This window comes from Cyprinodon tularosa, unplaced genomic scaffold (genome assembly GCF_016077235.1).
Source record: "Cyprinodon tularosa strain WSP-4 unplaced genomic scaffold, ASM1607723v1 ctg799, whole genome shotgun sequence".
In the NCBI taxonomy this organism is placed as follows: Eukaryota; Metazoa; Chordata; class Actinopteri; order Cyprinodontiformes; family Cyprinodontidae; genus Cyprinodon; species Cyprinodon tularosa.
The window spans coordinates 154,736-170,019 of NW_024039561.1; the positions used below are offsets into that span (position 1 = coordinate 154,736).

A 15,284-nucleotide genomic window follows, 5' to 3' on the forward strand; every position below is an offset into this window, starting at 1 on the left:
CACACACCACCATTTCACTTTTATGACAAACATTATTCGAGCGGTTTTTCATAATATTTATGTTTTAGGTTTTTATTTTATTCAATAAACAATGTTAGAATAAAGAATTAGAGACAGAAAATGCCAGTTGAAAAAGCCAACATGACAAACATAAGATTAATATAAATAAAGTTCTTTCACATCAAAAATATCTAACCATCAAAATGACTGCCCTGGGAGTTATAGTGTTAAATGGTAAATGGCCTGCACTGTATATATAGCATTTTTTAAAGTCAGGACTTGACCCAAGCACTTTACTTTACATTCAGTCATTCCCCCATTCACACACACAGACACACACACACATCCTGGAGCCCAGGTAGTTTTTCCATTATCTTCATTTTACTGAAGGCCCGCTTACCTCCAGCCAGTCACAGGTAGAGATAGGAAAATATGAAGCAAGTTCTTCATTTCCAATACGAATGTTTGTGTGCATGGTTTTTTCATGCCTTTGAAATCTTTCATAAAGCTTTCTGCATTTTATGTTGAATATTTAAATTCTATTGAATTTAATGCACTAGTTGATCTTTTCTCTACTCCATAGGAGAACTGCAGTCACAGCAGGCTAAATATGGCCTTTTTTGATATTCTGTATATCAGCCAGTCCTAAAATTGTTATCCCGTCCATTGTGGGAGGTAGGATAGGTTAGATACTTTGGGAATTCTCTGCACACTGAATATGCTGGCAGTTAATTTGCCAACTCTGTGAAAGACTTCTCTCTGTGTGTTGCCATTAAACGCACAACATTCAGTTGATCTTAATCAGTCATCCTGCACTGTGGCAACGCTGTAATCCATGAGGATCACGGCATGATCCGTCTCTGAGCCACTATGCCTGTATTTTTAATGGTCAGCATGTCAATTTTGCCCCACACCCCCCCTGGTCCTGGGCCTAGGACAATTGAGCAGTGTGTCCCCGTCCCCCGTTGGCGGGCGTGCTGTTGGATGACAAACACCAACAGTACCTAGTGTCTCTAATGAATGGGCAGCACAATTTTATTTTTGTTTTCACACAACTTTGCATACACACTTAGCTGATACTGCTTCATATCATCTTTCACCATCAATTCAAATAAAACCACAGTAACATATATTATCATTAGCCTTTGGTAGAACTAAAGTCTACCAAACTGCACCACATTAAAAGCACTGTAAGAAAGTAACTGCAGCTGTATGCCTTAGAAAAAAAGAGATATCTTTAGATACTGTAGTTAAGGTTGTTTTGGAGAAACTCCAGTCGGGACAAAATATCTGTTGTTATCAATGAATTGGGTCCATTAAATATTACTGCTGAGTGAGATCAATGGGACCCAATTCCTACACAAATGCACTACATTATTTTATGCACAAGTGACATTAATTTTGCATGACACTGAAATCACTAAAGTATTGGATTAGGTGGGTATCTGAAACAAAGCAAAAACTTGATAGGAACATATTTAACCATTACTGCATATGCTCTGATTACAATCAGAGCTGAATATTAAAATTTTAATATGCTGCAATCCAAAGAACCCAAGCAAAGATTCCTTACCATAGAGCCTGTAAACTGCTCTGGCAATCTCCAGTAGTATGGCTCAGACAAAGTCCCTGCAACCAATTCTGCATGAACAAGGATCTCAGGGTGCTGGAAGCTAACTCCTGTCCTCTTCTCCACAGTATTGGATTTATCCACCAGGGGGAGCACAGTCTGCTCTGGCCTCAGTGTCAACTGTAGTACAAGAAAATAAAACAGTATAGTCATGAATAGCGATATATTTCAAGTTTTATATTACAGCTGTAAACTTAATATATTGTTCCATTTGTAAAAGAACACAGGATGTATTGAGTAAAATATAATATAAAATCATGTAAAATGACTTCAACAATGTCCTAAAAAAACAAGAAAACACACAAAACAGTTCTGAGTGAAAGTAAGTAAGTAAGTGAAAGTAAGTAAGTAAACTTTATTTGTATAGCACTTTTCACAGACAAAGTCACAAAGTGCTTCACGTGATAACATAAAAAACAACACAAGTAAAAACAGATAAAATGCAATAAAAGCTATAATAAATAAGGGAATAAAACAACAGGCTATGTGCTTTGGAAGGCTAGTGAAAACAGGTGTGTTTTTAGCTGCTTTTTAAAGATATCCACCGAGTCCAGAGAGCGCAGGGACAGGGGAAGTTCATTCCAAAGACGGGGTGCCACCGCTTTAAAGGACCGGTCTCCTCGGGTTTTAAAACGGGTCCGAGGAACCATAAGCAGGTTTTGACCTGAAGACCGTAGACTGCGGACCGACGTATACGGCTGGATCAGACCTGTCATGTAGCCAGGCGCCTGTCCATGAAGGGCCCTGAAGGTAAGGACCAGGATTTTAAACTTTATCCTGGAAGCAACAGGAAGCCAATGTAGGGACTTCAAGAGAGGAGTTACATGGGCTGTCCTATTTGTTCGGGTCAGGAGTCTTGCAGCAGAGTTCTGGACAATTTGTAGGCGACCCAGGTCCTTCTTGCTCAGACAGGTAAACAGGCTGTTACAGTAATCCAGTCTTGAAGAGACGAAGGCATGGATGATTCTCTATCGTGAGAGAGGATTTTCCTTACCTTGGAGATATTGCGCAGATGGAAGTAACAGTTCCTGATCAGTTGTTTTGAGTGTAGCGCAAGGGACATCCCCTCATCGAAAATCACTCCAAGATTACGCAGACTGGATTTGGCTGAGGAACATAGATCACCCAGGTGCTGTTTAATGTCAGGGATGGCACTGTCAGGAGCAATAATGAGTGTCTCAGTCTTTTCGGTATTCAGTGCGAGATAGTTGTTTAACCACTGCTGAATCCGGGACAGACAGTTTATCAGAGAGTGTAATTTGTGGACCTCTGAGGTTTTAAAGGAGCAGTACAGCTGTATGTCATCAGCAAAAAGATGGTATGCCACATCACTGTGCTGCTGGATAATCTGGCCAAGAGGGAGGAGATAAAGTAAGAAGAGAAGTGGTCCCAGGACTGAGCCCTGTGGAACACCATACTGGAGATCTCCCCGCTCATTCATTTGCTTAATTTTTCTTCATTTAAACTGAAAAGAAATGTTCCTGAAAAGGGCTAAGATTCTACGACCATTGAACAGGAAGGATGACTAATTTGAGTCACTACAAAAAGTCTCAACTGAGCTCCTACCGGTTTTAAAAATATAAAAAAGGTAATGAGTTGAGAACCGAGAGCCATGGTGCTGTAATCCGAGGCGCACCTTGTCAACAGGCAAACCAAGCAACTGCTTGGAGCCGCTGGGGGGCCCCCGAGAGCCAGCTACTGTACACCCGGTAGATAAACAGCAACAGGCGAGCATGAAGTGGCAACGCTATAGTGACTGAGGAGATGCACAACCGCATATAAAAATTCAGATTGGATGGAATGTTGATTGACATTGGCTTTGCCCAGTCAAAATCCAGCCCTGCCCAGGTGGATGACTTCCCTTAATGAAAATGAACGTAGCCTAGCGAATGGGTGACGTTGTAGGCCTATCGTTCAGTAAATTGGAAAGCAATTATGTAACTAAGCTGAAGGAAAATGATTAATTTTCCATGTCTCAAGAGAGACTTTAAGGACTGGCGCTTATTTCTATAGAATATAGTGTGCAAAGGTCTTTGGATCTGGAGGACTTATGTCTGCATTTGCACAAGCCAAGGCCTGTAAGCAGCAATTCTGGAAGCAGTATAGGACCCCAATCATTTCATTACACTTACTATAACTACTTTATATTTTGTACAAAGTTTATATTGGGTTTTTAAAGTAATTTACTGTTTTTTTTTTATTTTATTATACATTTATTTTGATTTATTAGTTTATTCTTTACTTTTATTCTTTTATATTTTCCAAAATAACAAGGTTATTCATGTTTAGAACATTTGGAATAAAAAAAAAAGGTTTTATTTAATACATTTTTCATTAGTGTCAGATTATTTATAGCCTAACATAATGGTGATGAACACTGGTCAGTAAGGCCCCCTAGGATTTTTTGCTTGGGGCCCCCACAGACTCTAGAATCGCCTCTGTTCAGAGTTTGAGCCCCACTCCCACAGACTGACACTCTGGGTCCCTGAGCAAGACCCTTAACCCCAGACTGCTCCCAGGATGCCCCACGATTGCAGCCCACTGCTCCCAAAGGGGTGGGTTAAATGCAAAGTAAAATTCTCCCAAGTGAGATCAATAAAGTTAAATTATTTTTATCATTAAAAAAATAAACACCATCAATGCCACTTTACATAAAAATAAACTTGGCAGCTCCCAAAAGGAGGAAACATTTAAAGAGCTGTTTAAATTATGTATAACAGGTGTATTTATTACTGAGATATAATTGTTCTTTTTTTTTTTTTAAAGAACTAAATGGTAAAAAGCCATGATTGTGGTTCCATATGAAATAAAAACTAGGGCCAAGTGTCAGAGAAGGTAATTTTCTGAAATAGTAGGTGTTTGTTGGGGGGAATAACAAGCATCCATTAAAACACTGTACTTCGATAAAAAAAAAAAACAAAAAAAAAAAACAAAAAGACTGAAAGAAACATCACTTACTGAGAAAGAACAACATACTTTTTAAAGTTTCTCTCACAATAGACTTTGACCTCCAGGAATAGTTAAAGCACGGCAAAAACATCTAATTTCTTTGTAGGTATAAGTGAAATGTACAGCGTTGGCTTCCTTTCTTGTTGTTTGATATACAGGCATCATTTCAGTTATTTTCACAGAGGAGAAGAGATAAAAGAAAAACCTTTTCTTTTGAATTTCATATATTGTAGTTCAATATTGCTTGAATATAATCAGAGCTTGATATTGGCTGTGGGTTGTGGTTGAGTGGACGAAAATAGACCCATCTTACCAAGCCTCTGATGCCATCTCTCTGCTCGTGTAACCGTATGATTAAGATAAGAAAAAACAGAAAAAAAAAAAAAAAAAAAGACCAAAACCTGCTTAAAGCAGAACAAACAAAGTAAACATCAGGACATGCAGTGTCTTGTAAAACTATAAAAATTGAACTTTATTTATCTTACACTGTATGTTGCAGGCCAAAAGTGTAATGTATCTAATGTGTGATTGTATTGGATAGCCCGACACAAGGAAACAGCTAATTGGTAGATATAAAATTCTGTTATGCTTCTGAAAATGTACATAAATTAACTAAATACATAAAGACAACAGATCACTCTTCAAATCGGTCTGGGGTTTCATTGCTGCATTTAAAAGGGAAATGTAGCTAAATGACTCCCCTCTACTATATTATGTATAAAACCAGGACCCCAAAGATGCAATGATATTTGCTTTCATTCCAGGCACATATTAACCATAACATTTTCTCATTTTGATTAAAACATTGACATCTTTATAAGTTCCGAGTACAACAATCCTGCAGCAGATTCTCTCACCAGTCGACAGTTACAGAATGTAGAATCATTGCTTTATACAGGTTAAAGCTGCTTTTGTCGAATATATATTTTTGAATGGAGATCATCTCTTTTAACCTTACTACTATAAATAAATACACTGATAAGCTTTTTTTTTTTATTTTCCTGTTTGTGCAATTACTTTATGTAATATGTGAAAAACTTTAGAAGATCTTTCCATTGAATCTCAGAGACAGGTCTTCCATTTTATTTGGGTTAAATGAGGTGCCTTAAAAAAACCACTGAGACCATCTAGTACAGTGTGTGTTGGCGGCATATTTGCTGCCTTTGCTGATGTGATATTGACATTTTTTGGTTGGCGAGCCAGAGGCACATCAGAAGGAGGAGTGTTTGTCCGGGAACCTCTGACAACAATACGCCATCTGTAGAGCTGATTGATCGCTGGTTCCAATTATTAGGCTTTTTTTTTTGTCTACTATATCTGTTTTATTCCCGTCATCCTAAAGAAAAAAAAAGACTGTTTTCCATTTCAGTGTTGAGGAGTTTGACGTTGCTGTCCCACATTGCACAGAGGAAGAAAGACCATCCACAGCTTATAGTTTGAGCGCCTGCAGTAAGACAAGACTGTGGATGACCCACTGAAGAATGACCCCTGTAAAGCCCCTGTCACACCTTATCGATTTAGACAGGGTATGCCTGGCATCCCAGAATCTCCTAAAACGTTGGCATACACTGAAATTTGTGTGTATTTTTTCTTTATTTTATTTTATTTATTTCCAACGACACCTTTTTATGCCCGGTCTGCATAAAAAGATGTCTCTGATCGCGGTATTAACCTGGCTGCTGTTTACCACCTGCCCCCCCCAAAAAAGAAGAAAAAGACAGAAAGAAGGTTTGCAGTCGCAGCAGATTTAGCATCATGTCTACTAGGAAGATGGGTGGTCGTAGTCGTGGGTGTAAACGCAAGGAGGATCCTTCACACCTTCTCACTCACCCCATGATGGGGATGCAGTCTGGAGGAGAACTGATGATTTCCTCCTTTGAACCTCCTTTTATACCAAAACGCTACCAATACGCCATTAAATAGTAGCTTTAAGTTAGAAACAAGTTCAGCCATTGTTTTGAACAGAGTTACAACACTACAAAATTTATTATTTCCTGCACTTTTCCAATAGATAATTGACCATGCAATGGAGAAAAAAAAATTCACATCAGGTTTACATTATTATTGATGAAATATACATAATTGATTTAATTATTGGACTGAATGATAATAGGATTTTAAAAAAGCCCTAATTCATTCTTCATGTCCTGAGCTGCATTTAGTGGTGCTAGTCCAGTTACTATATTGTTAATCTGAGATTGTCAGTCTAGATGCACAGCCATCTCTTAGTAAGTTTATATTCATTCCACACCCCTTTCATTTTCATATATAACTTATAATGCTGTCTAATTACCAACGTTCACTAACAAATGGTCGTATTTATGCTGAATTTATTACACTAAACAAAACTTGGGTAAATTTCCTGATATTTTCTGAATCAGTTCTCTTAGATTTCATTAACGTTTGACAGCTGAAAGACAGCTGAAATATAAATACACACACCGACAAGCACATGTTCTTCATCATGCATTTTCAATGTACAAAATAAACCACGCTTAATGAATATGCCTTTTAATAAAGCCAATTCGGTAATTTGTTATGCTGGTCAAGAGTTCAATATTTTATTTGTAAAGTATTCTACTACACATACGTTTGTATTCATTAAACACCATGCGTTCCTGTGTAGTGCGAGTTTCAGTGTAAATGTGACTTTTGTAAATGTGTATAGAAAGTCATAATGTGTGAAAGCACTTGTATTTCCCACTTCACTTAGTGTAATCTCACGATTCAGTGGTTCAGAGAAAATCTCTTTCCAATAAACTTCCCATTTTTTATGTATTTTTCTGTCAGTTTTCTCTCCCTGAATCCTGCTCTTGTCAACTTTAAATGAACGCTTGTTGATGAAATGAAGCTTCCCTTTTCTAAAACATTCAGCACAAAAACTGCAACTTATTACTAAAGAGAAAGAATTCTGTGATACGTTTTGTGCTTTAAAAATATACCTTTCTGCATCAAATGTGCATTTATATATATATATATATATATATATATATATATACGCTGTTACTATGTCAAATGCACTCTTTCACATATTTAAGGTAACATGTAATTTTCATTCTGTGTCACTCAAGATTATACAACAGCAAAAATGTAACTTCCTATCAAAAAAAACAACTTCAGATATTGTTGAGTTTGCAAAATTGAAGGTTTCATTAATGTACATTAGTATAGCAATTTATGTAAAAAAAAAAAAAAAAAAATTAACATAGGCAGTATATATTCCTTTAGAAATGTACGTACCCCTATGGAAAAAAAAAATTATTTCCATATGCTGCCAAAGATCCAGTGAAACAAATAAAAATCCTTAATTTTTACCTAACTGATTATGGCACCTTACTGCGCTAGGTGGTGTACTAATAACAAACCTTTCTTACAACTATAAACATGCATCATCAGAATCTTAAAAAGAAAAAAATCTAATAAAAATGTCAAAGAGTTGCTTAGCTTTGCTCATATTAATCAAAACTTACAAGTTAAACATTTCATACTCACCAACATCCTTATAAGTCCTCGTGCCTCCGTGCATGAGCGTGTTAGTCCATAACAGTAGCACTTGCTGCAGCCAAGAGGATTTTTTTCAGATAGTCCAAATGTCTCTGACTTACATTGATCACAATTGTGTCCTTCCACATTTTCCTAAAAAGAAACAAAGAAACCGATAGATTTCATTTATTTTTTAAATCATTTTGAGGTTCTTCTCTCCCATATCCTTACTAAAGCATAGTTTTATTACATTTAAACTTTTATCTAGTGAAAAGTAAAAATTAGATGTTAAAAAGTGCATTTACAAAATCTTATTTTACGCTCTTGAAATTCAGAATTCTACATTAAAGATAGTATATATGGTAGACAGAAAGACCATCATTTGAAACTTTTTCAGCATCATCTCAAGACATCCACCAGGAAGTAAAAGCTATGGGACACTTCCTGTCCCCAGGGATACTGAAAAACATCAGTCAGTGTTTTAATTGTCCATCACAAAGCTCTGATCTAGGTGTCACAGGAAATTTGCAGGCTGATCCAAGAAGGGTTTGGGCAAAAATCCCAGCAAACTTTCAAGAAAACCTTGGTATTTTAAATTCTGAACCAGACTTTTCAACTGCCTTACAGTTGAAAAGTAGTTTTGACAAACTAAGAAATTCACAAAAAATAACTGTTTTCATTTTTTAAAAGATTCATCCACACCTGAACAAAAACTGTACTCCTGGCTAGCCGAAAATAGCAATGAACAAGTCTTTTTATACAGTGTAAATTATTTTTTTCCCCAATAAAATTGTGGCATTTTAGATGTTTCTCAAAATAAAAAAGAGCAGATGTATTAATATAAAAACAGTTTCAAAAAGGAGTAGAAATGATAAAATTAAATTGCGCTTAATTTATGATGAATTTTAAACAACCAACATTAAAAAACCAAATTGACAGAGAGACAAGTGACAGATGAGTGACAAGCAGTCAGACTCATGTATTTTATGAAAGAAGATAACACAAACTACCTGATATCTCATTAAATTTTATCAATCAGTTGTCATGAATACAGAGAAGAGGAACCTGTGGTGTATGAGATTGTCATCTGTCTGAGAAAATCTCTCTATAACCTGAACATGCCTTGAATTAATCAGAAATAGAAGCTTGTCACAGTTAGAAAGTGATGATTCATTAATGACTCTGGATCTTATCTGTCTATGTAGTTTGTGAATATATGCTTCACGTCTATCGAAAGGTTTTGAGGCAAGAAAAAAAACTTTTGTTTTTAGTTTTTCTTATTTGAACCATACCTGTATTATCAGGGACACGTTATTTTTACAAAAATGAAGAATTGATCGCATAAAACCTCACAAACTTCACCTTTTGAACAATGCCAAATAATTTGTCTTTGCTTCAAAAAGGATAAACTCAAACAACAGAAGAATCAGAATGATTACAAATGGATAAAAAACAAGAAATGACCCACACAAACAAAGATGAACCATGTAGTTTTACCTTGCAGCTACATTTCCCTGTTCGGTCAGCACAGGCACATACTCCTTTCTCCCGGTCGCAGGTCTCGCAGTCCGAACCTGCAATACTGCACTCACACGGAATACACTGTAAAATGTGAATACAAACAATGCAAGGTTAAAAGAACATATGCTCAGCAGTGATTTTTACTAGCTATAGGCCGGCATTAAGGTTTTAATTAATGAAACATCATCTAAGCAGATGAGTTATCTTTAAGCTGTAGTGGAGGATGTTCTTTTTCCAGGTGGATCATCTAAATCTAAAAAAACTGTCAATCATTCTGGTGATACGTTTACGTAAGGCCGTCCAACATTCTCGTCCCCATTTTCAGTTATTGGTGGTGTGCCTGACGTACACTCTTCTTTTGTAAAGTAAGCTTGTATGAGCAATGCAAACAACTTTTCAAAAAGAGCGAGCACAAGGATTAATGGGATCGTGCATTCTCTCTTGCACGCATTTAATAGGCAGTCCCTCCCAGGAACGGGTATAGGGGTGTGCATGTGCATTTTTTTTTTTTTTTTCCAAAAGTGTAGAGGGTAGGTCTTTTAAAAAAATTCACAAAAATCCTTCACTATACCTTAAATGTTTTTTTTTTTATTCATTTATTTGTAAAAACGAAAAAAAGTTTACTAGTAAGTAACTCCTCTACATTCAATTTATTTTTTTGTCATATAGACTTTTGTAAAATTCATACTGATATTCTACAAAAGTTATGTTGCCAAAAATTGGTAGTCAAACTACCCAAGCGACTAAATATTAAACCTCATAGTTTGTGGTTTACCAACATAGAAAAAAAAAAAAAAAAAAAAGACAGAAACATGTAGTTGGCACAGAGGCTGTACTGCATAAAACATCTTTAATTTTGACCTTTTACCTGAGGGAAGTCTCTGTACCCGATTTGACATTCATCACATTTCTCTCCTCTGAAGGAAGCGCGACATTTGCAGCAGCCTGTGTTCACGTTGCACTGCTGGGTCTCTGAGCCGATCCCATTGCAGCCACACTCCTTTTTCCCCCAAACACAAACATGAGTGCAAGTTACCTTTTTTTTTTTCATAAACATTATAAAAATTCTACAGCAGTGAAATATAGTTTAAGTTTCTTTTAAGCGTTTTATGGTTTTGGATTTTTTCTCCATTCTTTAATAATAGGTCTTGGCATGAGTAAATTAGGTATTTATAAAGTAAAAAAAAAAATTCTATCTAGCAAATACAATCTCATTTATTGCATAAAAAACAGATTTTTAAACTTATCATTAACCGTAAACCTTAAAGCCATGTATCTTCCTTTAATGCTTATACTGAGTTGTAGAAATAGAAAAGTCAGGACTCAAGCTTTAAAAGGCATATTTCTGATTGGAATGTTTTTAATAATTTATTAATAAAATGCGGTGGGTCCTTATAAATCCTGTATAAAACCCTAAAACCCTCTTTTGCCAGAACTACTGTACAGGTTTATTATCAAACCTACTTTAAGGTATATAATTTTAAGAAAAAAATTACTATTTTAATTTTATTTATTTTTTTTATTTAACCTTGGATGTCCCATTGAGATTCAGAATCTCTTTTTCAAGAGAGACCTGGCCAAGGTAGCAGCCAAACCACAGGAAGTTCTTACATATTTACAACATATTACATTTTTCATAATAAAAAATAAAAAATTTGAAAATAAAAAAAAATAAAATAAAAAAATAAAACAATAAAATCAGAGCAGTATGTTCAAAAACATTGAGCATCTCAAGAAAAACAAGCACATATCTCCATCACTACATTCTTCATGGTTGCTTTAATTTCATTAATGGACACGAGAGTTTCTAATTTGAGCTCTTTCTGGAGGTTATTCCATCCCAAAGGTGCAGAGTAGGAGAATGCAGTTTTTCCCAACTCAGTTGAAGCTCGGGGTACATTAAAAAGTAACCACTGAGAGGAGCGCAACTGATAACTACCAGAACTCACAGAGAGGAGGTTACAGAGGTACAGTGGGAGTTTACCAAGTATTGCTTTATAGATAAAGTTATACCAGTGCTGTTTTTTTACGAATTGTTAGTGATGTCCAACCAACTAGATCATAAAGAATGCAGTGATGAGTAAGGGACTTAGAATTTGTAATGAATCGTAATGATGCATGGTACACTGAGTCAATATGACGCCAGATGGAGGATGCAGCATGCATGTACAATATATCTCCATAATCAATCACAGAAAAAAAAGTAGCTTCTACAAGTTTCTTCTTAGCACTGAAGGTAAAACAAGATTTGTTTCTGAAGTAAAAACCAAGCTTTACTTTAAGCTTCTTCACTAATGTATTGATATGTACTTTAAAAGAAAGCTTATCATCTATCCATATTCCCAAGTACTTGTATGAAGACACTCTCTCTAATGCATAATAAAAGCTGTATCACGAAAATGTAAAGCCCCTATAGAATGCAGGTTTGTTGTGATTACTGCCTTGCACACTGTGAACATTATTTTTAAGAGCTTCATGAGGTACTCCCCTTAAAATGTAAATACAGTACATTTGAACCAAATCTTTATGTACTAGCTTACATTGTCTTCCTCATAAAGAGGTTTAGCCCTAACTTACCATTTTGATTAATAAAGTGTCTCACCTTACATCCAGTTGTGATATCATGGCCCCAGTGGTTAGGTGCACAGCGGTCACACCTCTCACCAATTGTGTTGGGAGGGCAGATGCACTGTCCAGTATTCGCATCACAGTTGTTTCCCACATGACTGCACTGGCAGGCTGTGAGATAGGAAAATAACAAGAGCAAACCCACTGAGTACAATAAAACAAAAAGACTGTAGATGGCACAATAAGTATTTTTAAATATATCATAACCAAGGTACATAACCAAATTCTACAAACTCAGTATAGCTTACAAGATCATTAAAGCTAACGTTCACACACTGATTGGGTGAGTGGAAACAGCTGCGATGATTAACAAAAAGAAACAGGTGTAATGATTTGCATGCTGGGGCAAGAAGATAGGCTCTGGAGGATGTTTGATGAACAAAACTGAAATAATTGACAAAAAATGTTAAAGAATGAAAAAAAAAAAAAAATCTCATTGTAAAAAATATATTATAATAATACTTATTGATCCCAAAAAATTACATTTAGTATCTTGTCTAACCTTTTTTGGCAAAATCTCTGGTCTAATTGCATCTTCCCATTTTACCATTAAGACAATATAGAGAAAAAAAAAACAAAAAAACAATAAAGAATTATTTTTACACCATAACAGACATTCCTTTTTGCAGCAAATATTCTTTCAACCTCAGACTGGTAACCTTTGGTTAAAGTAAAAGATTTTCCCCAGAATAATTAGCTTTGTAATTCCAACTTTACTGTATTTAAACCAAAAAAAACACACTCTATTAATTTTTTTCAAAATCACTTTTAAAACTTAACAGACGCTGCCCAATTTCCAATAGTGACTGATACATTTTTTTGATACATAAATTTATATTTAATTTTTTAAACACAACTGAGAAAAGTTCCAACTATTATATATCTCTAAAAGGAGCAGGATCTTACATTTGATATCTTCTCTCCAAAGTTACTATATACAAACTGAATATTGTAAAGAGGAGTATTTTTAGAGCAACTTCATTAGAAACACGTATGCTTGTACAGAATTAGTTGAGAACAATTGCAGTGCTCCTCTTTTTTTCTCATTCTATTTTTTCTTTAATTTGATTTACAGTGCCATAAAATTTATTTTGGTAGTACAGGTAAATGCTTCAGGGAAATTTCTGTACCAAACAGATAAAAATTAGAATATCAAGAATTCTAATATGCAAATTTATCTTTATAGCACTTATAATTTTAACATTTGATATTAAGATAAAGCTGTCATGTTTGTTCAAAACAAAAATAGTATTTTCAGATAAATGGTTGCTTGGTGTTATTATTGTGCCTTGCTTGTGTTGTTTTAAGTATAAGAACAAATAATGGCAAACTTCTCTTCATATGAAAGTCATGCATCAGAAAAAATTTGCATATTAAATATTAGTCCTGCGTTGTGTAGTATACAGGGGAGTAACGAGGAGCAATTGGCCTCTCACGACCACCTCCTGATCCAGAATCGTAAAGTCGGTTGATAACCAAACATATATAAAATTCAGTCGCCCTAGTGAGGTGTCCAACCAGCGCCATCGTGTGGTTTTACAAATTACAGCATGAGCAGTTAGATCGGATCAGAGTGTTGGGCTGTACAGTGTAATAACATACATAGTGTGTAGTGAACTTTTAAACTATGCAGTTGTCATACAGTTTGAGCTGTAGCTCAGCTGTACAGTGTATGCCCACGTATAGTAATCCAATAAACTGCAGATCAGACTAAGGCTACGTTCACACTACAGGCCTTGATGCTCAATTCCGATTTTTTTGTAAAAATACGATTTTTTTCCGTTGCCATTCATATTTCCAAATATAGGCGACTTGTATGTGATATCCTGTGTGAACTGCAATCATACAACGCAAGTGTCCCGCATGCGCAGTAGAGGACACAATGATGTCACAGGCCAGTGTGCTCTATGTTTACGGAAGTAAACATGGACGGTAGTGCTGGCGTGTATCTAGCGGTCTTTTCCAACCATAAAAAGTCAATCTTTTCAATATGTTTAAACATATATAATGCTCTCCGCATCATCATCTGCCATGGTTGTTGTTTTTCTTGCTGCTTCTCAGTAGCAAGACGCAGAATAGTGACCTTTGTCGGGTATTAATGACGTTCAGGTCGGATGAATACGACTTGGCCGTTCAGACACAGGTCGCATTTGGGCCCAAAAAAATCGGATTTGGGTCACTTCATGCTGCAACGTGAACGTAGCCTTAGCATGCATCATGTTAACACAACAAACAACCAAACAAAATATTCTGATTAAATTCAGCATGAAACTCTAATCTAACTGGTTTATGCTGATTGACTCCTTTTGAGGCAACCTAACCGACTGTCGATGTGACAAAACTTCTGCTTTGAGTAGTTATATGCTATGTCGGAATTTTCCTATTGGCATGCTGATATATATGATTGATATAGTTAATGTAAATGGTAAAATCAGATTTTTCTGTTGTTTTGGAGTCCGATTAATGTTTTAAAAATGTTATAGTTTGTGCATGTAAAGATAGCTAGTGAAGATTACTTCTTTTAAATAAAACTGTCTTTTAATGCAAATACACTTTCTTTTTAGAAGAAGACTTAAGCTCTCATCTTACGTGTGCAGCCGCCCTCCTGGAAGTTGAAGAATCCTCTTGAGCATCTGTCACATTTGGGTCCAGTGACACCTGGCTGACAACGACACTGACCCATTTCATCACAGTCGAAAGACTTTGAGCCGAATGAGTTGCAGTGACATGGAACACACACTCCACCTGTGGTGACACCATGAGTCTGAGCCTGAAAAAACAAACAAAGCAGCACATGTTAAGATGGTTAAAAGTAAAAGGCACAAACTTAGCAAAAAGTTAAAAAAAAAAGTCTTTCTAAAAAGAAATTTGGTTACTCTTATTTAATGGGGAAAACGTCTTTAAAAACCAAGTAAATTGAGACATTTTTATGTATCTCTATATGCGTGTCTCTTTAATTTTTAGTAGCTCTTGCATTAAAACGCTAAAGCTTACTGTTTTTTTTTATTGTTCAAGAAACCACACAACATGCAGGATGCTATTTGGAGTATAAAATGTTAGACAGCATGCATTA

The 15,284-nt window shown here is 35.7% G+C and overlaps 1 protein-coding gene across 5 annotated transcripts in view; it reads right to left on the reverse strand.

Moving 5' to 3' along the window:
• Positions 1-15,284, reverse strand: part of lama2 (laminin, alpha 2) — a 185,038-nt gene that overhangs the window by 78,843 nt on the left and 90,911 nt on the right. For all 5 annotated transcript variants that reach the window (XM_038271300.1, XM_038271297.1, XM_038271298.1 and 2 more), the window contains 6 exons: positions 14,801-14,981; positions 12,186-12,322; positions 10,452-10,583; positions 9,560-9,664; positions 8,072-8,215; positions 1,574-1,750 (listed from right to left, as the gene is read on the reverse strand). In XM_038271300.1, coding sequence (XP_038127228.1) covers positions 1,574-1,750; positions 8,072-8,215; positions 9,560-9,664; positions 10,452-10,583; positions 12,186-12,322; positions 14,801-14,981 — 876 coding nt within the window. The remainder of the gene's footprint in view (positions 1-1,573; positions 1,751-8,071; positions 8,216-9,559; positions 9,665-10,451; positions 10,584-12,185; positions 12,323-14,800; positions 14,982-15,284) is intronic.